Source organism: Corvus cornix, chromosome 18, assembly GCF_000738735.6.
Source record: "Corvus cornix cornix isolate S_Up_H32 chromosome 18, ASM73873v5, whole genome shotgun sequence".
NCBI lineage: Eukaryota > Metazoa > Chordata > Aves > Passeriformes > Corvidae > Corvus > Corvus cornix.
The window spans coordinates 6,339,363-6,366,462 of record NC_046347.1 but is presented as its reverse complement, the minus strand read 5'-3'; the positions used below and the strand labels follow the sequence as shown (position 1 = coordinate 6,366,462).

The window sequence follows — 27,100 nt, the reverse complement described above, 5'->3', positions numbered from 1 at the left end:
TCAGATTTTTCAGTTGCCACAGGCCACTGGTATTACATTTTGGAGCCTCTTTTGGAAGTGGTGCAGGTCATTTTTAAATATTTCAGCCAAAAGAGAAGTTTACTGTATTCCAATGCTTATTAATGTTGAAAAATAAGTCTCTGAAAAAAGTACCAGCTGAGGGAACATGTGTCTAATGGAAGGGGGGCTTAGTAAAATCTCTATAACCTTCAGATTAATGCTGAGCTTCAAAGGAGAAAGTCAATAGGGTAACGAATTAAATTGCTATAGGAACAGCATATAAAGCAGGGAGAGATGGTAGTATGGTCATCATTAAAGTATAGGGAGACTGCTCACATGAGTAATTCAAAATCACTGGGACATGAATATGTGCTTCGTTGTAAGAATGCACCTCTGTCCTCACTAAAGATTACAGATTGTTTCACCCAAAATTTTATACAATATCAACTGTATCAATACAAATATCAATACAAAAAGCAGGGTTGAAGTCCAAAAAGACACTCATTCACAGAATATTCTGTGTTGAAGGAACCCACAAGGATCATCAAGTCCAGCTCTTAAGTGAATGGCCCATACAGGGTTACTGTGTTTTTCTAAACCAAGTTCAATTTTTTGTTTTAAATTAAATGGGCTTTTACTGCTTGATAATATAACAAAATGCAGCTGGTGTTTCTTACCAAGAAGGCCTCTCCTTCTGAACTACTCTACTGGAGCCCACAAGAAAGATTACTTTCCAGGAACAGGGAGCTGAAATTTTTATGGTGTATTTTACATCAAAAGGCTGTAAACTTCCTGCACTGACTACATGCTAAAAATAAATCTTAATCCTTAGTGACCTTCAAAAGCAGTTTCATCTTTAACTTTGTTGGAGTAGTTGACTTCTAACTTATGTTCCTGTAATTTTTGGCTAGACAGTCATCTTCAAGCCATGGGTAATACACACTTGTTAAATAAAAAATCCCAAACCTCAATAGCCAGGAGAAGTTCTAAAATCAACCAAAGGTGTAGCAACTATAAATCATTGATCATAAATATATAAATAGAAAAAATACACAGTGAGTACAACTCATTTTTATAGGAATGGCCACATTGCCAGGCAGTACCAGGGTACTCCTGCAGTCACAGGTTTACATTTAGTGCTGCTGTAGCCACACTGCCATTTTTAAAGGAAAATTAGATTCTAGAAATGGACTGCTCTATCCTTCCCTTAGGAAAACCCCTTAATTACACAAATCAAGTTATATGATGACCAAATTTTATAACAGCAATAAAGAATTTTACTTCATCTATAATCAGCTTCTCCTATCATAAATAGCATTCCTGTTATTTTTTTGCCTTTCTAAAACTTGATTAGCAGTGGAAATACAAATAAGGCTTTTGAATTTTTTTCTTTTCAAGGGAAGAAGTTACAGTGCATACTACAGGCCTAAGTGTGCATTTTATGATAGATCTGGCAAAACAGGAACAGTCAAATGGTTTTATTTGTAATAATTTCTAATAGGGTGTTTCTCTTGGTGGATAAATCCCAGAAATTCAGTTATTGCCCCAACAGGAATCAGGATTGGACCTGATGCAGCTGTGGCTTCCTGGATACAAACTAAGAAAAAGATACAGGGGCAGAATTATATATTTATGTCTTTTAGCAGAAAGACTGACAATAACATATAATGGAAAGGAACAGTAATTTAATTTTATAATCCCAAACAATCATTGGAAACCATCTGGAAATTGAACCTTTACAGCAGTCTTTTAGTACATCATTCTGATTATTTAGTCATGCTAAAATTGCACTAAGTCTTTTTGGAATAATTGAATACATTAATTTCAGACAACCAAACAATACAGAAGCCACCTGATTCCTGTAGATCATTAGCTGATTTCTAGAAAGCGTCTTTAAATATTTGAAAATTTTGTGTATGGTATTTAAGGGAGTTTCCCCTCAAGCACTGAATGCCAGGCTGTTGAATTTGGGTACCAGCTGCTACACTGCATTGACGTTCTCTTTGTCATTTCCACTGATGTGCAACAGGACATTCACTCCCAAATCAGTTCTAGCAAGAACCAGAAACATTTCTCTGTTTGCTCACTAAAGCCTGAAAGCATCCATATTCCCTGGATTTCTCCATGTTTTACTAAAGCACATGATTATTCCTGGATTCTGCATAGCAAATTCCAGGTGCTTGATACAAGAAGCTCCATTTCTGGGGGCCAGCATTTTTTCTTTCTGTCTCTTGCTTTCTGAGGATTTGGGGATACCAGCCCCCCTAGATACTGTCTGCTATACACTGAATTACAAGAAGCTCTACAGGCAGAATTTTTGAGGGGTTGTATTTCACTATCTACACATATGTGGGCATTTCTTGCCAGAAAACTTCCCTCTGTTGGAAACTACTTTTCTGAATCTTATGAACTCTCCATCCATTAGCAGGAGCTGTCCAAACAAATTCCAAGCTTTATGACAATGCCAGCTCATTAATGTGGCATGTGAAACAGCAAAATATCTTCATGGAATAATAAATATTGAATTTCTTAGATACTGAGTGAAACAGATTCCTTTAGTAATAAATATATTTTTGCACGTGTTTACTTTTTGGTTACCAACTGTTCTCTTTTAAGAGGGGAGGGAGAAATGGAAGAGAGTGTCAATGTACTGAGAGCACAGTCTGTCACTGACTATAATCTAAATCCCTCTGGTGCCTCAATTTTAAAATCCAGCATCATAAAGCAATAAGGTGGAGTTTTTCTGCCTAGAGTAGCAGCTGTAGGATTCGCTCTTTTAAACCACTGGGACATGAAAACATTCAGCACTCTAAACCTCCAGTGTCACTTTTGAAGTATTCACTTTGCCTCATTCCAAATTATTATCATTTGCTTGGGGTGACTTCACTTGCTACAGGATGACTCTTCTTTAATTAAAGAGTAATTTACCTCTGCAGGCAAAAAACTATGCACATTTTGAAATGGGTTTTGTTTTATGTCACTTGGTAATCAGTTTTCCATTACACTTTTTGTAAGCTTTAACTTTTTCCCCAAATATATTTAATGTAACATTCCAAAGAAAGGAGCAATCCTACTAACTACCTGTACAAAAGCTCTTGCAGCTACTATGGACAACCCAGAAAAAAATAAAAAGCAATGATAGGCATTTTTATTATTATAATTTAGCAAAACAATAAAAAACAGTGAGCAGTTGCTGTAAACATTATCCTGAGCAAAACCCTCCTGGAGGCAACAGACTTTGGTCTGGGGTAAAACTATAATTTGGTATTTCTGTACCTGTGTAGACTGCAGAAACCCCTGGTAGGCCAGTCTGTCCTCACTGATAGTACCCCTGAGCTGGATGAGGGATGCTGGTGGTCAGATAATAAATAGGAGAGTCCAGAGTTTATGACAGATGAGCCACAACACTGAGGATCCAGTGAAGCTCCTGAGCCCATTTGGTGCTGAGCACTCACACCCCACAAGTGTCTGTCTCAGTAAATGTCTAAGTGGGAGCAAACCCAACTAATTCTGAGAGCAAGCCCAGCCCTTGCACCCAGACAGCGGGGAGTCATTTTGGAAACTCGTCTTTAGTGATTTTTATTTTACTCTATGAAAATGGAAGAGCTTCAGACAATGAATGTGACCCTAATTCTGAACAATCTGAATTTACTGGGAGAGTCCTCTTGTGAGAGATGGGAATTCCTGACTCGTTCCCATAGCCAGGACAGCACAGGAGGCAGCCACAGCAGGTTTTCCTCATCCCAAATGGATGTGCTGGTCACTGTGCCTTGGGACCCGAATGGGGAGGGGGAGCACTGCATCCCTCTAGGACTGAATGAGGCCAGGAGGAGCTCCAGCTCCCCCCTCTCCCTCCTCCCTGGTAATAATCCCTGTTTCCTAATACACAGTGGCAGCTGGGAACACTCACTATCAGCTCCCTGACCTTCCAATTATTTCTGTAGCTTCAGCAACTCCTTTGGTAGATCTTTGTCCCTTACTTTATGTTTAACAGTTTCTTATGACACATTTTTTAATATCTTAGCAAAAAGCCAACTAAATCATGTAATTTCTAGCTGCCTTTTTATTACATTTTCAGGGATTGCTGGGAGGTGGCAGAGTTACAGTTTTCATTTAGAATACTGACTTGACCTTCCTCCATCACTGCAGACCTTTCCTGGCATGCAGTGCCTCCCAGAAAGTCAAAATACTTTAAATTTGAGGTATTTCATTTTAGCCATCTCTGTAATTTCAATAAAGACAGAGAAGGAAATATTTCTACATTTTGTTTTTTTGAGACAAAATTGTGATAGATAATGGATTGGGATATTTTACAAACAATGAAGGGAAGCAAAATTCAGTTTTGTTATCATTTCAGAAGCATGTCTTTCTAAAATTAGAATTAGAACAGTTTCTCAGGCATAGCTGCTTTTAAAATAGCATGCAAGTGATAGCAGCCACAACAGCATCAGTGCTAACACTGTGAAGAATTAAAATTGACAAAGTTAAACTGCATTTATTCCAAGTCAATTTTCTTTTCATTTATCTTTTAAAATCTCACCTTTATCTGTCTGCATTCTTATCTTTGTATAAACTAACTGGATGTTACAGCATACACCTGCCAAGATTTGGTGGTTTAAAATTCAGTAGGAATTAATTCATTATGTTCAGCTACTTTTCAGTGGTTTGGTTGGGGTTTTTTAATCTACTTGCCATGAAAACATTTTGTCACTGATGATTTGCCATAGGCACATTAGAGAAGCACCATATACAAGTTATTACTCTGAAAGTTCTATCAAACGCAGAGAGGGTTCTGGATTTTAGCTAGAAAAGGCAAGTTCATTACAGTTCATCTCTTTCTATCATCTCAAATTTTATTTACTTTTTCTTATCTAAGTATGAACATGCCACTACCATATAGTGCCTGGAAATTCTGCTAATAACAGAACCAGTTGGCAACACAGCCTTAATCTGCTTAACTTTCAGTGTAGGACTGGCCAGAAACAGCTGTCACATTCTCTCAAATGCAAAATTCCTATGAATAAAGAAAATAGATTTTTTTTTTTAATTTATTTTCTGAGGCCTGTTCAATGTGAACAGTATCTATTTGGTGTATTTTGTTACATCAGTCTTCGCTCTTCTCACCTTTAGCAATTTCCTTCCCATTTCCTCTGACAATCAAAGCACAGAGTGATCAAGGCCTGAGCTATCAGTCCCACACAGCACCTCCAGCCCAGCATGATGCTTTGAAGTCCATGTCCACAGCACAGCATGTGGGGATGGTCCCATCACTTCCCATGCTGACACAGGAATTAATCTGACAGCATCCATGGCTACAGGAGCTCAGCCACCCAGTTCTCACCACCTGCTGCTCTTTTGTCTCCCTGAAGACTGAAATAACCTGGTGAGGTTGTGCAGACCCAACTTCTTCCTTCTGCCCCAATCCACCAAACTCTCAATGCAGTACTTGCACTGCACTAAAATTCATTAAATAAGGCATTAGACGAGCATGGCTTTCAAACTGGGTTTCTGCTAAGATTCTCCAGAAGAAGCAAACTTTTATCCTCTTTTTTATTTTATTTTTGGGAGAACAAAAAAGCTTATGATAATGTGCATAAATGATAAATTAGCATGCTTGCCTGAAATAAGGAATTCTCATTCAGAAAAGGATAAAAGACCTCTTAGTACTACTGAGTGTACCACTGTCAAGTGCTTTAGAAGACACATTAGTGTTCATTGCTTGTTCTCTTCACATAAAAAAACAGGGAAGGGTCAATAAAATATCACAAAAACATGCTACCAATAAAAACATTAAAAACACATAAAACATTTTCAGAACAATCCACCATGGGCAGAACCTGAAGCCTTCTTTACCACACATTCCTTTAGCAGAATGTGCCTGTACTTCAAAGACAAAAACTAATAATCAAAGGGCCAGACAGAGCTCTCATCCCAGTTGAGTATTGTGGCTTTGGGGCTTGTGGGCTGTTCTGAAGAGTATTGTGGCACTGACCTGTGGAGCACATTTTACTGAAAATACAAATTACTGCACCAAGACTGCTTCAGTTATTTTAAATTTTGGCACATGTTGTTCCATTTTACCTTCAGAGCAGTGGTGGCAGTGAGATATTTCCAGTGAGGTGGCTCATGGACAAGCCTGGGAGGGTGGTGCTGCTGTGGTTTCAACTGTACAACCCAGCCCTGACCCTCACTGCTTCAGGCATAATTAGTGCCATGAAAGAGGCATCAGGCAGGAATATTTCCATGTGCATCCAAGGCTGCAAATCACAGCCTAACCCCAGGAATTCTAGTGTAAGGCAGAGTTCTCTACGGGAGCCTTAAAGCCCCCATGCTCTTGGTACCCAGATTGTCCCTTTGAGAGTCTGTCTGTACCCACAAACATAATTTTATTCACACTCAGCCCTTCCTTGGGGAGGGACATCACAGGAAAACCAGCCAGTTCCTGAAGGCACCAGGTCTGCAGGCTCTTGGATAAATCACAAGATGAATTGGCAGGAAATCAGGGAGGTTTCTGATAGTCTCTGCTTGTCTTTCAGAAAAAAATCTCTTTGAAATCAAGTTCCCTCCACAAGGTACTTTGGTTTTGACACATAAGCATTTTCTAGCAAAACCCTGTTTCAGCAAAAAAAAATCCCAACTAGTTCTGCTTATGATTAGTGCAAGGCCTTATTCTGTGTGAAGCCCAAGGGTGTGTTCAGTTAAGAGGATTTTCACTGTTTGATTTATAGCTTAGAGCCTCCCCATCTACTGTTCCTAAGTCACAAAAGGCACAATAGAGGAACTGTTCTTCCTCCTGACTGGTAGCGCCATTCCCTGGGGCAGTTAATTAGAAAGAAAAAAAAAACCACCCTTATTCTTCCAGATTCTAATGAATGTCAGTCTATTCTATTCTCATAGGATTTTCTTTCAGAAATCCAGGAAAATGATAAAAGGAAAAATGGCAGGGAGAAAAAAAAAAAAAAAAAAAAAAAGTAAATGTTCCAAAAGCCTTTTTCCTGTGGCCTATTTGAAAATACCACACTATTTTTTAGATATAGTCAGTATTGAAGATGAATGCTTCAAAGAAAGTTGGAAATCTTTTGTTAGAATTTTGAGCTGTCAGGCAGCATATTTGGGGTTTATCCCCACAAATCTTCATATACATCAACAAACCCCTGGAAATAAGTGAAACCATAGGGATGATGACAGATGTAATTTGGGATGTATGTTTGCAGTGCAGTTGTTACTGTCAGAAGCACAAAAACTATGGGGGTCACAATACAAGAAAAAACAGGATGCAATCCCTAGGATTTAAAATACTTAAATGCATCTAAATTTAAAATGCAAACCCCACTGTGAGCTTTTATAAGAATTTCATTTTTTCTTATTTTATGTACACAAGGTATTACCAAATAATAAAGCATCTAGAAATATCTAGAAATTGCTAATACTGAAGAAATTACCAAAAGATTAAGGTGAAAAGAGAATTTTTAAGACACAGGCTTCTTTCCTAGCAAAGAGTATCACATCAGTTCTCTGATGCCATCCATCTTTCAAATGATCTTGTAAATTCATCAATATTTTGGTTGTGATCATCAAACAATCTTTGGGCAGCTTGGAGTAGATCAATTTTATCTGTGTACTGTGAGATAGTATTCCTTATTTTGTGCTTTGAAAGTGGCAGCTTATAACTCAAAGTGAATGACCATCATTAAATCTAAAGATGTACATCATTTAAAATAAAAGAATTTTAAGAAGAGAATTCTAGAAAACCAACAGAATTACTGAGCTGTATCATCCTATATCAGCTGAAAATCTGTCCTTTAATGTTTATGAAGAGGAAAATAAAGTGCAGTGAGGAGCTGGAAGGGACCATCTGTCTCCTTTTAGTTCGTTGTTTTGTTTCGAGCTGGGCCTGAACCAAAATCCTAATTCAGAGATGTCCAGTGCTGGAAGCTGTCATGTCATGGTCCCCTTGGAAACTGGGAACTGCTGATGGCTGCACACAGCAGACACTAATGACAGCCCTTGGAATGCTTTTGGCTTCACAGCTATTAGCACGTTCTCCATTAACTATCAATTACCTCACAGGGTAATTATTGTGCCAGGTTTACAAATGACAGAGGCTGAGTCAACTGCACTCAGGACAACAGGCATGGCAGGGTGAAGACCAGGACATGAGAGCTCGTGATATTTGCAAAGACCCAAAAATTTTGGCCACCTGATTTCTCAAAAATCATTCCTTTATTATTCAATTCCATTTATATTCTTGATGGACACCTTAAGCAGGCAGAACTTGCAGTGTTGCTGCTCCAGTGAAAGTCCATCATCCCAAGACACTGCACTGTGCAAACTGCAACATCCAACTGCATCAGAGAACAGTCATGAACCTCCCATCATATATACACAATATTCTGCCACCCAGAAAGCCTTTTATCATCTATACCTGAACCTGCCTCTCACCTATTAAACTATTTAAATTTCCAAACTTGTAAATATAGAAAAAGAGGTAGATAAAAACAATGCCAGGTAGAGAAGACTGTAACATAATAAATATGCCAAGCTAAGTAGATCTCCAAAGTACTTCTGAATTGCAGGGCCATAAGCAGTTGACAATATTAAAAATCAATGAAGCAGTGAAAAATAATTTACAAGATTTGTCTTCAAAGTTCATGGAATGCTGATAGGGTGAATACCTCTTTAAATGTGTCTAAATGTATAGTAATTTTTCTTTGGATGTATACCTCAGATTTATTGAACCATTTAATTATTTTGACAGTCTTCACACTTTGATTCTAATCAGGAGACCTGTACCTGAACAACTGTTTATCAAATTGCTGTTAATGAAGCAAAGAAAGCAATCCTTAACGTGCACACATTTCATCTGTACACCTTTCTTACACCATCTATCTGTGGGGTAGTGGAGCTGCACCAGTTTCTGCAAACTGCACTAGGGTAACAACAACATGCTTCCCTTTCATTTGAATTCCTATTGGAAATCTCATTCACAGCAGTGGCACTGTATGTAAAGAGCCACATATGGCTGGGTGAACACCTCCAGCTGCAGACAGTAAAACTATTGCCAATGACTTGAGAAAAAAACAGCACAGCCTTTGTAATCTGAAGTCTGTTACCTGCTGTGATGCATCAGCCTTCAAGTTTTGGGGCCAAATTTTCTCAAATGATCAGCACAGTGAGAGCTACAAAGCGTGTGAGTGTGCATACGTACATAAACGTGAGATAAAACCAGCAGCAGGTGAATGCTGAGCTGGTTTGAATGAACAGTCCAACCATTAATAGTTGGTTAGGTGAAAATATTTTCCTTTGTTTATTAAGAAGCTGTCTTTGGTGTTTTGATTCATGAAAAATTTTCCTCCTCCTCCTCTTCTGAAGCAATGTGAGCTGCTCCTGCTTTAGATAGGTTGCACTAGATTCTTTTTCCCTTTATTGCTGCTGGTAGCTTTACCCTTCTCCCCATTTGTTATTAGCAGTAGAGGAACCAGAAGGAAATGAGAGTCTGGGGAGCTGCCAGAACCCCAGCTGCTGGTTCACCTGCCCTGATCTCTGCCTGCAGAGGAATTTGCCATGGCAGCAGCATCCTCATTCCTGCTTTTCTTTCCTCTGGTGTCTTGTCTGGACTAAGATTAGAGCTTGTTTTTGTAATACAGATTGACCTGCATGGTCAAAGGTACTTTGTTGAGAGTTCCTGGAAGGTACAAGCAGATCCTGCAGAAGTCACTGGCAATGGAGCTGTTCCACAGCATCACTCTCAGAACATTTTCTCACCTAGCCTCCAACAGTGACCTGTAATCCAAGCTTAGCCCCAGGGACTGGAGGGTTTTATGTGGGTCTTTTCAAGTCATAGCAATTACCTTGTCCAATTAGATCTACTTTCATTATTAAATTGTTTATTTACTAGGCCTTTGGTTGGCCAGTAACAGTATAAATATGATGAGTGTATAAAACTGCACAGGTCTGTGGGCAAACTACTCCAATCACCTCAGCCTGCAGAATAATCTGTCCCTGTCCCAAGCATGAGACTCCTGATACCAAGATTTGTGACAGCTGCCAGATGCCCAGCTCCAAGGTGTTCCTCTATTACTTACTGAATTTTGTGTACTTCATTTGTAAAGTACAGTATAAACATGAAAGATGCTAAAAAAATGTTCTTTTCTAATGTTCCCTACTAAAAAATCAGAAGTTCCAGAAAATATAACAAGAACATTATTCATCAAGAGTATAAATGTAGTACTTTTGCCTCCCTAGTCAGAGTATGAGCAGATTAAGCCTGTGCCTGTTCTCCCAGCTATCTTCTGAGTTAAAGGCAGTTCTTCTGTTCTCTTCTTAACTTACTTCTTTTCCAAAACAGTGCATGTACTTTGTGGTGCTTCAAATTACACAGAATAAACTTCGCTAAAAAATTACAGAATGCAGAAGTTTAGTGCTCCAAAGTTGGGACGTGGGAACAAAAAAGCTGGTTGTGCATCTCTTAGTTTGCTTGCCCAGACAGTCTTTTTTGTCCTCCCTCTCTGCTGTCTCATCTGATCTGCCACAGAGAGAGATGAAACAGGGTGAATCAAACAAGTCAAAGTAATTCAGAAGGTTGGGGTTTTTCTCAGCTACAACATCAATTCTGCTGAATTACAGAATCACTCTGTACATTCAGGTTGTACATTAATTCTGCCCCCCTTGTATGATAAAATAAAACAGTATTTTTATAACACAGTTAATGCAACATTTGGGAGCTTTTTTTTCCTGAAATTTGTTGATTCTAATTTTGCAGCAACAGAGATAAAATTCAGAATGCAAAGACACAGTAGCTGTACAAAAAAAAGGTGAGATACTGCAACCTGCTAGAGCACCTGAATTGATTCTTCTGTGCTTCCAGAAACACTTGGAATAGCTACCTGTGACATCCCCAGAGTGATGCAGGTGGCAGAGCAGCATCACTGCCCTTTCCCACTGTGACAGCCCCTTGGAAAAGCAGTGGCCTGGCCTCAGACTTGTATTCACTAACCCCTGAACCCCACTGAGACAGGAAACCAGGGTGTATTTAGGGACCATTTTGCCTCTCTAGGAAATGCACAGTGGGGGACAGAACAGCTGGATTGCAGTGCTAACATTGGAAGAATGACAGATTTTAAGTGACAGGAAGAAATGGGTCAGAAAAGGACAGGGGAGAGGTTCAGTGTTCATAAAAATGGGAATATTTGGGTCTGAACATGGGCAAGGAAAACGCCACGGCTTGAGTGGGACAGGCAGCATTAAAGGAAAGGCTGGAAAAGAGCAGGGCTCAAAGGGGATCCAGCCCTGCTGGGCAGAGACAGCCACAGGCATGGCTTTGATTTCATCTTTTGTTCTGCTGACACTGTCAGAGCTGACAAGGGTGGTGGGAGCAAAATTTCAGTCTATTAAATGAACGTGGGTAGCCTCAGTTCTGTGCAGAAATACAGACTGACTGATAAAACAGCTGAGTTATTTGGAATTGCAGGGGGAAAGCAGACAAACTGAAATTTGGACTGGAGCACCAGAGCCAACAGCAACTTTATATTATGTGGCTGAGAGATGTAATGCCCTGAAGTACTAACAAATGCATTTTTACATCTCATCCTGAGAATCTTACAGATTTTTTTCTGGAAATGTCCTAAAAATCTCAACCTTGACGTTCAAACTCACAATTGTTTTGAGCAAACCTATTTCCCTGGTGAGTTGCTCTCTTTTCTTTTGCAGCAAATTTCTTCTACTTGACTCCCAGTTCTGCACAAAGTGATTTATAAGAGAGATTGCATTTTTTTCCCCCTTCTGGAAATTGTCAGTTTCTGAGAAAGATCAAAAAACCTTCTGTGCTTCAGTATTGACTAATTTTAATTATTAAAACCTTTCTCCCAGGAAAAACTCTTCATGCTGTTTGCTGAGAAACCAGCAATTTTTAATAGAATTCAGGGACTTGAGGAGATCAGGGAACACTGGAGACAGAATTCTGAATTTATACTGGGCTCACACTTCTACAACATTTTTTTTAAAAGTAGGAAGAACTAGATGTTTTTCTTTGCCTTCTTTCTATGTGTCTCCCTTTAAACTTGAGATAATGGGCTTTTGCAAAGGCTAGAGGAACAGGAACACATAATTTGTTACACAGTAAAACTAAATCATATATATTTAAATGAATTATAAAGCTAAAAACTTACTTTATGCATATATATTAAGCTTATTAAAACCAGAAATCAGTCTTTTATTATGAATCCTTTTACTGATACGTAGTCCCTCACTGACAGCTCCACATGGAATCCTTTCCTCACAACGGCTTGGCATATTGATATTGTTAAAGTGTCAGTGAAAGAAAGTAACAGCTCCATTCCTATTTGAATTTCTCACATTCAAGTTCTCAGGTTTTCACATCATTGGCAAATAATCAGATGTTTTAGCAAGGTAATAGGATAATTACACTGTTGCTCCATAACTCAAAAGCTAAAGACAGCACTACCTGCATTTAAAGTAAAACACAGCTTTGCCTACAGACACCACAAACCAGCCTATATCACCTCGACAACAAACTGTTTACTGCAGGATAATGAAATTAAATACATGCTTAATGATGTAAGATTGACAAAGTAATAAAGTTATAGAGAGAGTCAACATTATCTTCAATTAGGTGTCTACTTCGGTTGAAGAATTCTTACCATTACAGTTCAAAGAGCTGGATTTTTATCTGCAGTAATTTTCAGCTTCATTTCACCTGTGCACTGAGAAAGCGTGGGTTTTTTCGCTGTGCAAAAGCCATACAGAGGATATGGTACATAACAAAGGAATTAAATAAAGGAAGAGGTGGTAGGCACAGCACTAGAACTAACTGGAGAAAGTACAGCTGGGAGAATAGTAATTGCATGGGGGAAAGACTAAGAGAAAACCCACAGGAGACATTACTTGTATAAAGCCATCATTCCTTGCACAACTAAAAAAGAGCAACACAGTCAAATATTGGCATGATTTTATGGGATTGGCATCAATTCAAAGGGAACCAGAGTATTTACCACAGCACAGCACTCCAGTCACACCGGGAGTGCCCAACCTGGGGACAGCAGGAGCATCAGCCACTCTTTGAACCATCCATCCTCCCCAGGGTGTCCTGGAAGGGGGAGGTGGCTGCTGCCGGGGTAGGAGAGGGGCAGGCACCACTACTGCTCTCTGCCTGCCCTCCTCACTGATCACAGCGTTATTCAGGTTGGAAAAGACCCCCGAGCCCAACCTTTGACTGCTCATCACCTTGAGGTGTTGTCAGCAAAGGACACGGTGCTCCATGAGGAGATGGAAGCAGGTTGTACCTTTCACACCCCACTCAGACATTATTCCCCCATGGAAGCCACAACATCCCCACTCAGCTGGTTATTTCAGGAGTCGGTAGCTCTCCCAGTGGGAGCTGGTGGCAGCAAGAAGTGAATAGTGGGTGTTGTTTGCATGGCAGTCAGGAACATTCTGAAGGCCCTTTGCCAGCCAGAGTAAAGAGCTGCTTTCACAGCCTGACTGAGGCCAGGCTTCCTGCTAGCAGAATAGAGTTTACTACAGGACAAAACAAATTTGAAACACTTCTATTTGAATCACTGCCCAAAGTCACCTTTTCTAATTGCAGAAAGTCCAACAAACCAAAGATCAGTTCTTCAGGAATTCAGCATTTTTAGAGCATAGCATGTTCCCTGATCTTTTTTCATTAAGGCAAAATATCTCTTTGGCATTTCAGGTATTTCCATTCCAGTATTTCCAGCATTTCAGCTGTTAAACTAACCTGCAAATGAATACAGACTGTGTTGTCTAATAGGGAAAAAAAGCTTTGACTTCTGTTGTTTGATGTAGAAAGTCAGGTGATAAAAAATGCAAATGTGACTTTATTGCTGCCCCTTCCACCACCATCACATCCATATCCTGCATTTGTTCACCAGTGTTTGCCAATATGCTGCTTCTTTCACCAAAGCCTTCAGAGGAAGCTAAAGGGCTTACTTTTGAAAGATAACTGGCTTAGTTCTGGCTCCTAAGTGTCACTTATCTTCCCTACTGAGTTTAACACCACTCAAGTCATTCAGAAACAAGATAATTTTATACTTGCCTGCCTTAAGCTGTACAATCTCATATTCTTAGATAATCCATGTCCTCTTGTTTTTTTCTTGCTTGCTATTTCTCAACTTCAAAGTTGCCTATTAAATTACGAACATGAAACTCGCTCTTATGCAATTCACATGAACAGCAAAAGGCACTTGCACTTCCCTTAGCTATAAAACAAGCTTCCAGGATATTCTTAAACAAAAACAAAAAAACCCCCACTTCTCTTCTGCCTGCAGGGCAGATCTGTGCCAACTTTCTCTGAATCATTGAAACTGCACCTCTGACAGGTGTTAAATTTCTCAGAATCATTTCAAAAAATTTGATTCTAATTTATCATCTCACCTACCACAGCATTAATATCCTAAAAGACCTCTGAAAACTCAATAAAGCATCGTTCCAGAAATGCTTTTCGCTATTTTGAATCAAACTGGGCTTTCTCAAACTCTTTTGTGTTTGAACTCTCAATTTACATTCAAACAGCAACTTAACCAGCAATTATATCCATTTCAATTTTTTTTCCTCTTCTATCAGGCTTTAAAAGTCTTCCTCTTACCACATTCTGAGGTGCTGGAAATCAAGTGGAAATCCCACAGTCTCCTGCCAGAACTATTTGGATTCTGATCTTTTTGTGCCTTTTATGGGTGATGTGTCACAAATTGTCATTGTCACGGATCAATGACACAGACTGAACTCTGTAACATGACATTCATTACTAAGATGCTTTCCCCAACACCATTAATGTTACATCTGAGCCTCTCACAATATTGATACTGGAGAAATGCAACTATTCCTATGTTGGAGGTGATGAGCTGGGCAGAGATGGGAGGGAGATCTGCTCAAAGGCAGAGTAGGACTTGAACATAATTTTCTTAAGTCATAGGTGAGCAACCCAGTCACTGAAGTGGAAGGACACTCTTGAGAGAAGAGCATGAGAAAAAAAAAATCATGGAATTGTTGGAAAAGACCTTTCAATTTAATCAGCTGTTACCCTATAACTCCCAAGCCCACCACTAAACCGTGTCCCCAAGTACCACATCCGCACGTCCTTGTGGGATGGCAACTCCACCACTGCCCTGGGCAGCCTCTTCCAGGGCTTGACAGCGCTTTGGGGGGAGAATTTTTCCTAAAATCCAATCTAAACCTCCCCTGGTACAACTTGAGGTAATTTTCTCTTACCCTGTTGCTTGTTACCTGGGAGAAGAGGTACGTTGTACCCCACCTGGCTACAACATCCTCTCCAGTGGACAGTACCAACAGCTTCTTAAAACAGATCCTCAGTTTTATTCTGTCCTTTCCTCATATACACACATTGTTGGCATTTTAAAAATATCAAATCCCATGTTTCATTTTTGTCACAAATAGGAAAATAACATTTTGAATTTACAACACACTTCTATGCTCAAGAGAGCAGGTAAAACTGATAATTGCCTTATTTCTGCTTCTGGTTTGGAATCCTAACACTAACCTTTACTTGTTAGTTAACATCAGGTATATTAAACTTTATTTTTTCCTACTAGATGATGAAATTAGGACAAAAAGGGTAAGATCTAGATTTTCACTAGACCAAATTCTCTTAACTTTTTTTTGCTCATCCTTTTATTCATCAGTCTGTGATGTGTCTCTGTCTGCTGTTGCCCATCATGCCCAGCCCCTGAAGAGAAATGGAGCTACAGATGGTTCTTTGGCAAGGTGGACTGAGAGCTCTGGTGGTTTTTGGAGAAGGCTTGAATTGCTAATTCCTCTGTCAGTGACCTACTCTGGTGTCCTTTGTATTCAATGTCTCAGGGCAATGCACTGAACAACAGAAATAGCATCAATCACCACTTCCCCACATTCTTGACATGCAGGAACCATTTTCTGCTGCTTTCTGGGTTGATTGCTAAAGAAACACAGAATTCTCTCAGAAATTCAGAGCACCATTATGTAACTGAATCTACCAAATGGAGCGTTTATACTGAGTTCATCATCATGGTGTCTGAGCATCTGTTGTATTTAAAATGAGAAAACAATTTAAATGCAGTGTTTAGTCAGAAAATCCTGCATGAATCCAGAAATGATGATAGACTCATCTAATAGTGGCTTTTTTCCTACATTACCCCTATTCTCTCTTAAGATACAACTTTTGTAGATGATGGACTGGGTCTGTGCCAAATAACAGCTCGCAGTGAAATTCTGCATCAGCCAAGACATAATCAACATTAAACATTTGAGCCTCAAACTTCAATTTGATCCTCACACAAAGTGAATTGCAGAGCAGTGTCATTTATTTATGTTTACCCAGCTCTTGCTCATCTGCTAACAACGAGTGACAAGAGTGGTTGAGTGGCAGGTCAGCCAAAAATATCCATGTTTGGAGCAACTGGCTCAGCAATGACTCCCCTGTCAAAAACCCTCCCCGAGTCACTCAGCAACCAGCAGCCAAGGAACTCCTCTGTACCTCTGGGGCTCAGTTTGGATTCTTCCTTCCTTGCATTTCCTGCTGTGCAGAAGAGAGTACAAATGGTTGTGACACTTGCAACAGTTCCAGCAGCATTTGGATGGCAGGAATCCATCACCTCTTGCTTTTACTTTTTCAGCCTATCATTTACTTAATCTTTTGGTGCTGGCACAAAGGTGAAAGTCCTGAGAGCAAATTCTGAGATATGCACAACCAATCTGGTCTCCTCAGCCAGTAATTTGTAGTTTTTATTTTAGTCCTGGGGATGCTTAAGAGAAACATCAAGTTTTAAATACTATCTAAACTAGTCTTGTTTCCTACTTGCAAGTAAATTAAAGTAAGACTTAGGAAAGAAATCAGAGTATATATAAATATTAAAGAGAAAGACTTAATCTTCTACATTTCATTCAGGTCATTTTTTTTTTAACATTTTCTAGCTGCAGTGGTTGCATATAAACAAGGAATAAGGCTCTGTTAGAGCCTTATCAGTGTAAGATACCAGGTCAGCAGCCCAAATGGCATCTAGAAATAACTAGAGATAACTACTTCAACCCCAAAGCAGGTTATGGCAGATCCTTTTATATATATATATTATATATTCATTTTTAGGAGCCATAATACATGCTGAAAGTAACTCCCCATGTTAACGAGCTACCAAGGAACCCTGGAGTTACCTGAGGGTAAGGCTCCCTGTTGAAAACCCTTTACTGCAAGTTAGTTCTTGTTACCAACTGCTCTAATGAAATGGTTAGACAGCATTTGTAGCTTCAGTGATAATTCCAAGCATGCCATTATTTCCAATAAAGTAGATTCTGCAGCCAAGTGTAGTTAACCCAACTGCATTTCCACTTTACTGCATGATTATTGCATTTCTCTGCACAGCTGTCTGCTCAGAAGCAGGAGAAAAATGAGTCCTTTCCATGCATTCTTAGTCTTATTCTTTTAAGTAAAAAAATAATTCTAATATTGTTTATTTATCTAGGATACAATTGCTGGCATATAGCTATAAGTGTGGATGACAAGCCTTTCTATTAAACCAGTTCTTTATATACATTTCTTTTAAATCACAAAATAACTGTCAAAATCAGTAAAAACACAAAACAATGCACAAACCACATGTCAGCAACAGCCTAAGTAACTGCAGTTTTAATAAAGAGAACATCAAAGAGAGTCAGAGATAAAAAATTATTTCAAGCAACTGGTTTTTTGCAGTTTTTCTCCTTGGTTTAACATAGCAAAGTTAATCTTGTAACCAATTTTAATCTTAAAACTGCAGTAGTTTGCTAAAATGCAAAGTAAACTGCTGAAAGTACAGGTGATCACGTACAGTTCGTGTTACCAATGTATAAAGAAAGCAAGAGCACCTCACTGCTGTGAGCTTATACATAAAGAATAAAAGGCCGATCTGGGGATTAATTAATCAGGATGTGGGTAACACCACCTTGTCAAACACTAACATTCCACGGTTGGGTACCCTGGGCATGAGAAGATGGGTTTGTTCTTCAAAGATAAGAAAATTCCCCTGCACCACTGCCAGGGATTGGTCCAGGAAAACAAGACAGATCAGGACCACAGGTTCTGAGGAGCTCGTCCGTGCTCTCACAGCTGATGCTATCCCTTTCCACAAAGCAGGAGGTACATTTAATTTAATTTAGGACAATTTTAAAAATAGTTTTGTCAGTCACACAACTTGCACTGATCTCATACCTGTTCATGCCCACAAAATTAATGCCATAAATAACTCTTGAGTGATGCGGCATTACTGCTCTTTCCAAAGGGTTTTACAAGACCTGTAAGACCAACTATATTTTGACAGTGGAGTAACTGTTGTTGTTAATAGCTTTTAACTCAGTAAAATTATTTTCCTCACTGGGCACCCACCATGCAGAAACTACATTTCTTTTGCTGTTTTTATTAAACTTTGGATAAACAAAAATGCGTAATTATTTTCCTTAATGATATCTTAGACACTTCTTACAGGAACTCTGAATCAAAACAAACATTTAACCTGTCTTCTTGAGCAATTTCATTTGCTTTTGTTCCCTGCTGTGCTGGAAACATACTCTGCTTGCTCTCAGCGAGGTATCCCAACAGTTTATCAGGTAGCGCAGCATAATACAAATATTATGGTTACAGATGAGCTGTTCCTTGCTGCCATTTACTTCATGCTTTACCTCCCTTGTCATTTACAAATCAAAAATGTTTATGTACTCAATTACAACTCTTCAAGTGAGAATGAAGGGTATTCTATTATTCCCAAGAGGACTGTGGAAAAATGTGTGTGAAGTACTGCAACATTCTAAATTCCCTGAGTTTCCTATTGCTCCATGTTTGGCTGCAGCAGAACATGGGCAGTCTTGAGAGGCTAAAAAGTTCTGGTTCTGGTCCAATGCACATTCTTGGGTGATGGAACAAGGCCATATTCTGGTCTTTCACCAGCTAAAAGAGAGTAATTAATCTTAATTCTCTTCTTTTTCCTGCAAAATAGAACTGTAACTGGAGGAAAACAAAGCTATCAGTTATTCTGTGGCAAATTAATCTTAAAGGGGGGATCTTCCAAAGTAAAGCAATAGGTTAGAACAAGATTCTGTATTGTCTTTGAGCCCTGAAACCCAACCTAAACTCAAAGGGTGCTTTCAGCATTGTAAGTCTGCTCTTCTTGTGATGTGCTTTTAATACAGTGTCATCATTTGAAAAGTGAGATTTTCATATATGAGCAATTTTACTTATGTGGCTTCACCTTTGTGGAAGACTCCAGTAATATTTTATACAGACCAAAAGTTTACAAGTATTTCAGGCAACTTAAAAGAAATTCTTCTCAGAGGGAATTTAATAGGGGATTATGTTTTTTATCCTGTTGTATTCTGTGTTTAAGACACTTGTTCATTTGAATCTTTCAAAATTAGCCTGTTCCATGTGAGAAACTTTGAAAATGATGTCTGCTTAGATGGTCAACCTTTTTTTAAAAAAAGATAAACCTAATGAATTTAACCATGGTACCATGGAAACAGCTTTAAAATTAATTTGGGTACAAGGAAGAAGGATACAATTCCAACACAGAGAAAGTGACAGGTTTGAGAAGAAAAAAAAAAGTCTCTCTTCATTAGGCACTGAGACCTTTGTTTGGGACAAATATCCTGTATGTGGTTGTATATAGCTGAGGGGTTTTATTTCCGTAAGTTCCATCAGTCAAAACAAGAGTTTGATGTTGACTCAGGTTTCCTGGGTGAAGGGAGAACTTGGCCCTTGCCTTTACCCACTTCTGCACTCAGCATTTTGGTTTGTTATGTAAAATGAGTTTATCTAATTCATTGTTATTCTGGGACTTTGTACAAAAGAAGGTCTAGTCTAAAGCAGATGTCATCACTTATTTCCTTGATAATTCACAAGTTATTTTGGCTGCCAGGGTGAAGAGTTGTACGTAAAAAGAAAAATATGTGACCAAGCCAAAAAATTTCAGTGAGTGCACGGTCCCCAGAAAAGTGGTGTTACTGAAATTCAGTAGTACCACAAAATGATGACTAACAAGCATTGTAACTCCTGTGTGCTGTAGAGTAAATGCCATCATTAATTCTTTATGAGACCTTCACTTGTCCTGCTTTCTGACTGTCAGAATTTGGTAGAGGACTCCACTGGCTCCTTTGACATTTTCACTTTTTCACTGCAGTTTGATTTGTTTGCTTGCCTTAAAAAATGCCAACTGGGTAGACTGTAGAAAAAACAACCAATAGTTCCCAACTGACACAGGACTAAAGTAATTGAAATTAACACATCATAGCAGTACTTTTGACCCTCACCTTATTTTTTTGGTCTGTGAACTGCTGGCTGTAAATAGCAAAGCTACGCACCAAAAATCTTCTGATCTTACCAATGCAAATTTTCTCTTTCAGAATTTCCATTGCCCCTTTTTACATCAATGTCCAAGCACTAAAACAGCATCACAAAGGGATTTGGGGGGTGGTGAGAGGACAATGCTCAGGGGACTTTTATATAAAGCTTATGAGTTCAGATTCTGAGTAATTTACTTACAAGAAGAATACATTTTGCAGCCAGGGCAGAATGTGGGAAATAGAACTGTTTGAACACGTCATTTATTTCTCACCTTAGCTTGGACTGAGATAATAATGGTGTAGGTTACATATAGCTTGGGATGCTGCTGCAATTCAGATCAGCACATGAATTGGTGGACTTACGTTTTTGAGTGGCAAAGTGGGTTTAGTCTGTGTAACTTGATTGTGCACAGCAGATCCTGTAGGGACATCATTCCTGCAGAAAACTCCTCACCTTTGTGTTTCACTACTGAATAACCAGATCTCACGTTCATCCAAAAGACAATGTCACCAATGCAGGCATTAAACCCTGTTTCAGTGAGGTTTAGGGGTTGTTTTTTTCCCTCATTATAAACATGGGCAGCACATTATAATGACATTTCTTTTCTGGCACTCTTAGTCTTGGACCATTTGTACAGTTACAAAGCTTACCAGATATAAACCGAATTAATCCCGATCTTGTTCACAGGATGAAAGTCCAGGAATTTCTCTGGACAGCCTTTAGAATTATCAGCACATGAAAGACAGACCTGATTTTAAAATGTGAACATCAGGCTGCTGAAATTCTGACAATGGCAGGACAAGAACCTTCCTTTTCTAATTGACATCTGAAAACTAAGAAAGATCTTTAGGCTAAATAAAGCTGACTAGACTTTCATCTGTTCAGAAGTATTTAACTGCCACCGGAGTTCATTACATTTGTTCATCTTTTTTTTAAAAAAAGCTACAAATTGCAATGTAAATGGTAGCAGTGGCTGGTGATCCCAGCCAAATCAAATACCAAGGTTCTGGGTAAGATATTTACATAGCAGTGAGAGAAGGGAGCTGTGCCTTTGTAATTCAAAAGTTCCAGCAAGTCATAAAACTAAAAAGCAGAAGGAAAGCTGCAGGAGCTAAGGAGAACCTGGTTAACAATAATACAGTAACTGCTTACCTGTAGGAGCCTTTGTTACCAAGTTTGCAGAATCTGGGGCCAATGAATATCAGTATTTTGAATTCTGCAAGTGCTGGTTTTAACAGTTCCAAACTCATATCCCATATGTTTCCTCAAATATTTCAACCCCTGATTCCTCTGTGCTTGGCTTGAGGCTGCAGAGTACAGATTACTTGGTGCCCATGGCAAGTGCTGCTGGAACAGGGAAATGATGTCAGCCCCTGCAGTGCAATCTGTAACTGGATGTGGGTGAATTCACTGGCTGGCAATTCAGAAGAAGACACGCTGCTGCTGTACCAGTTGGAGCCAGAGGGTGACTGAAATTATTAAAATCACACATGCTGCAAATGCCTGAAAAATTACCCTGCTACAAAGTACCCAAAGCAGAGATGGAATCCTGATGCAAACTGAGGGGTGTGTGGGGAGTATTTGCAAATGCTGTATGGGATGATTTGCGGCTGGTTAATTGTAATCCTTCCCTTCACCCTTTTCTAGGTTCAGCTGATCCACTATAACCATGAGCTGTACACAAATGTCACAGAAGCTGCAAAGAGTCCTAATGGGTTGGTGGTAGTTTCCATATTTATGAAAGTAAGTATTCAGTACTACAGATTCCTAATATATAGACAGTAAACTTTTCCCTGAACTGTAAATGTAGGAGTTAGACTCCTCATTATGCTACAGCAATGCCCAGAGGCTCTGATCTGGAATCCAGAGACAGCTTCATCCTGAACTGAGCACACCATCTCTGCTCCAAAGCTTTTCCAATAGAAGGGAAATTAAAAGGGATAAGGAAGGGGGGAAAAAATCCCTTACACCACAAACATCACTCTTAACACTTTAATGGGTATGACAGAAGTTACTAGCTTTGCAGATTTTGTGTTTCTTCATGAAGTGTTATTCATCCAGTCTCTTCTAGTAGGTTGAGGCCCTGGGAAAGAGGGCATATCATGCTGATGTGTCAAAGCCAGCAAAATCAGTTTTTCTCAGTGTTATTTAAAACATCTTAAACTATCAAAACTGAAAGAACGTTGAAGTAGAACTTCTAATATCTTCCATTTCACAGAACTACAAAGACATGTGAATATTTTATTTAGTCTCCATCCTGTTGCATTCAAGGTACATATTTATGTCTATAATTTATAGCGATCTAACACTGAACTCAGGACTTCATGGTTTTCTCAAACCTCTTTAATTACATTGGAGAAACCTTTTCTCTAATTTTATATAAAGAATGTATTTCTCCCCTCCAAATATTGTTAATATTCTGCCATTATGTAGCTCTGTTCATCAGTCTAAAAAAGTGTGTATTTCTGAGTAATGCTGAAATTCACCTCATCACACCTTAGGTATGGGATATCTATAGTTCCCCTTAGTACTCTAATCCCATTTCATAAAGCTCCTAACAAAGCATTAGCCTCAGAATTAAAGTATGCATTTCACAGAGCACACCGAATAATTAGATATAAAAGGACAATTTTCACACAGATCTAATATTTAAGAAAGATATTTAGGCTACCTTTTTTTTTTTTTAAATCCAAAATGTATTGTATTATGACCCAAAAAACTGACTTGAATTCATGAAAAAGGGAAAAATTAAAGAGAAGACAGAGAGATTGTTGTCAATATTTAGAAGTACCTGCAGGGAGGTGTCAGAGGATGGACCAGGCTCTGCTCGGGGCTGCTGAGCAACAGGGAAGAGGCAACAAGGGGGCAGAATCTGATACATGGGAAATTCCACCTGAACATGAGCTGTTACCTCATATGTTACCCAGACATAAACCAGAAGAAGAGAGCTTTAATTTGCGATTAAAATAGTCTGATGCAAGGAAATTATATTTATTAATAAATAAAATAATAGAATACTAATTAAAATCCTGGCTAGTATATCAACCACCTGCAAATTCCATCAAAGCTGTTGGAGAAGAAACCTGTGCTCATGCTTTTATTCAGGCAGTAATTTCTGTTCACCCTGTTCTCCCATCCCTGTGTTTTATTTATTTTACCAACTTTCTATCAAGCTTCATTTGAAAAACAACTAAGTAATTATTTCCTTCTCCCATAACAGTGAAAAAAAGGCAGAACCCAGTTGGAGGAGTATCAGAGAGTGAGGGTGTGTGTGCACACGTGGAAGAGCTGCAGTTCTGGCAAGGAAATGTTTGTGAGAAGATTTTGACATTATCCATTTTCTCTTCTGTAGGTATCTGAATCATCAAATCCATTTCTAAATCGTATGCTTAACAGAGACACCATAACGAGAATAACATATAAGAGTAAGTTTCTTTTCATTTCCTCTGGTAAGAGCTGTATTCTTTCAGTATCAGATAACACATTTAGTGATCTTGAAATAAGAGGCACTTTATTATGGGCAGAAATTCCAGGTTTGCATTGCCAGCAACTCTACAAGATAAACTCAGGAATGTGAAAAATCTCGTTCGGTCATCACTTTATCAAATGAATTTTGAATTTCAAAGTCTGTTTTATGTCTGAAGGTGCAACAGATTAATGAAATTATATTTGACACATACATATACTGTATTCACACAGAATGCTCAGGAGAAACTGCCTACTGTTAGCAATAAAAGGGACGTGTGGAGCAGCCGGGATTATATCGGATCTGGTTATGTCAAGATGCTGCACCATTAACTGGATTTAGTATTCATCAGTGTTTTCTTTTTGTACAGAAAAGTTACAACATTCCTATTCAACAACTGCTGCATTTAACTGATACAGAAAGAGGTCATTAACATAGCTTGTATATTTGTTGTATTCACATTTGGAAAGCCTTAAACTGATGATCCTCAATAATTCCATGTTCGTATATTGACCTTGTGGAAAACTGGAGCTTAATTAAGATATTTTAGAGAGAGTAATGAAAAGTATGTGTAACAAATTAAACCTCTTCTCCTGAAAACCTCATTTCCTTTGTCAAATATTCCAAGCTGCCATGAAGTTCTTAAGTTCAACAATACCAGAATTTAACTTTCAGAAAGTACACAGCGAACTGACAACACAAATAGTTCCTTGTCCTCTCCTACAACACACATACCTTTCACCCCACTGATGTTTCTCTGATTTTACCTGACAGTTAACAAATCTTGTTACATCTTTGGTCCAAATAAGAGGCTTCTATGATGATAAAACTCAGTTCTCTACAATACCTATGGAAAGGAAGGCAACAGAGGCTTCTCCTCAGAATGTTTTTTCCAGATTGTTCTATCAGTATCAAATGCCATCTTCTCTGCATGGAAGAAGCAGATCAGTCCCACTTTTAAACTGCTTGTCTTGATTCCTTGCAAAATCACAACAATGCTGTTCTGCAAGAGCTTCCTGCCTACCAGCACTGCTGCAGCATCCTGGAAACAGGGAATTATTGTTAAGGCTATGTGTGCTTTTTCCAGCTCTTTCACCCACAAATTCCATATTCCCAGCTTCTGTCTGGGGATCAACCAGATGTTCTCCCATGGGGCCACACCTTCCCAATACCAAATATTTCATTTGGATGCTGCATTTACAGTGAGAACTACTCCTCTCTGGAGTTGTCAGCATCCCACAACCTCCCATTGCTTGTTTTGTCTCCATACAAGGGAAAGACAATTCCAGTCACACCTAACTTGGGTTTACTACATGAAATTTCGCATGAAGATGAACACACGAAACACAGGCTGGAAAAGCAGTGATTAACAGAATTGCTTTAATTTGTAACCACTGTTTTTGCTAAGTTTATCTGTTCAAATTAAACCCCTGGTAGGCACACAATGCACACAGTATTCCACAGGGCATTGGGTTACTTACTGTAGTAACAAGTATTGACTGGGAATTTTTAGTGTAAATTGGAAACGTGGAAGTGTTATTGAAAGTAATTTTGCAGTTGTCTTGCATGATGGATTATAGCATCATTGCTGAAAACTAATTTTACCTCTTACACTGCAAGGATTTCTAGTGTGCCTTTAGCAGCTGGAGTTTTTCAGCTTCTGCTTTACGGCTCCACTCCTGAAGTCAATACTCAGCACAGTGCTGACAAAATGCCCAGGCCCAGTGTGCTCAAGAGGAGTGTGGAGGGAATGATAAATGGAACACTGGTTCAGAGTCAGGACAGTTCATAACATAAATAAAGGTGGTTTTTTTGTTTAAAGAACAGCAACAACATTAAGTGCTATCTCTCCTGCTGCATGAAATTTCCACAGGCAAAATGCATTAAAAGGGAAATTTCTACCCTTAGATATTAATGGCTACAGTGAAGTAAAGTGGACCCCAAGGAATTTTTAAGGAGATTTTAAATGCTTATTTTATTCTGTTATCGCAGCCCAAAGAATCTACTGTGAGCAAGCTGAAACAAGGGTTCTTTCAAGCAGCCTTTAGTCAGAAGCTGTGTGGATCTCTCAAAAGCTGTATTATTCCTTGTTAAGTCTGCCATTTGAGGGGATAAGTTAGTTTTCTTTCAAAACGGTTATGCTACATGAGCTTTCACCCAGTGTTTGCTTAACATAGGAAAAAAAAAGTAACTTTTTAGATTCACAAAATTCCTCATAAAAATTTGGTCTTGTCATTGTCTGGTAAGCAGAGAAACTGAGGATCTCTACATTCCTTACCCTGTAAATCTAACCTAGATCCTCTTCTGGATTATCATGATATGAACTTTAAAATCAAATGTACCTTCCTCCACTCAATTCCCTATAACAAGCATTATTATAAAGAGAACATACAAGAATTTGCTGTGAAAGCCAACCCCATACATTTATTACAAATCTAGGGATAAAAGGATTTCCATAATTTCCTAAGTAAATTGTCAGAGTCAAGGCCTTTATGTAAATGAGTGTGAAATCTAATTAAATCTAATTTGTAGAGAGAACAGTTCCTGAGTTTGGAAATCACCCTAAGGTACCAGCAGATCAAGAGAAACAGATTGTGGGCTGTAGATAGGAATGATGCAGAGGACCTCGGAAAGGCTGGATGGGTTTAGGAAAAGAAGTTTGTCACTGGCAGGAGATGACATGTAGTGATTTTGAGCATTTTGAACATATTTGCAGTAAATACAAGCAAGACTTTGAAGTGCTGCAGTCTGGTGTTAATACTGACCCACCATGACTGCTTCAGCTCCGGAGCAGGAAACCCTTACCAAGATGTGGGAAAGGGCAGACCTGTTCATGGGAATAATGTTGGTAACCAAATCCTTATTGTGTAGTCTTCTCTCATAGAGTCATCTGACTTCCCCTGGGAATGTAACTCATACACAGGTATGAATAGGTACTGCTTTTACTTGGACAAACTCTTGTTTCATTCACCCCTATCTTCCACTTTTCCTGAAGTGGTATTTTCCTCCAGTTTTCCATATCGATATCCCTCATCTGTATTAATCTTCAGTTAGCTTTCCATCTCCTAGTAAACATTTCAGGGCAAATTCTACCTGGTTTAAATCATTTTAGCCCAGCTGAAGCCAATATGGCTGTGAGAAAACAGATCTGGTCCTTAGGGATCTCTTCTGCCTGACTCTGTGCCACTTGGTGCTAAACACACCATGCTCCATGGCTTATAAATAATGAACAGGATGTTCATGTGGGAAAGGGAAAAGTGTGTGATGACTCATGAAAACAGGCGCTGGCATGA

At 38.9% G+C, this 27,100-nt stretch overlaps 1 protein-coding gene across 3 annotated transcripts in view; it reads left to right on the top strand.

Moving 5' to 3' along the window:
- CA10 (carbonic anhydrase 10) overlaps positions 1-27,100 on the top strand; it is a 188,507-nt gene that overhangs the window by 154,897 nt on the left and 6,510 nt on the right. For all 3 annotated transcript variants that reach the window (XM_039562227.1, XM_039562229.1, XM_039562228.1), the window contains exons 6-7: positions 21,989-22,084; positions 23,694-23,766. In XM_039562227.1, coding sequence (XP_039418161.1) covers positions 21,989-22,084; positions 23,694-23,766 — 169 coding nt within the window. The remainder of the gene's footprint in view (positions 1-21,988; positions 22,085-23,693; positions 23,767-27,100) is intronic.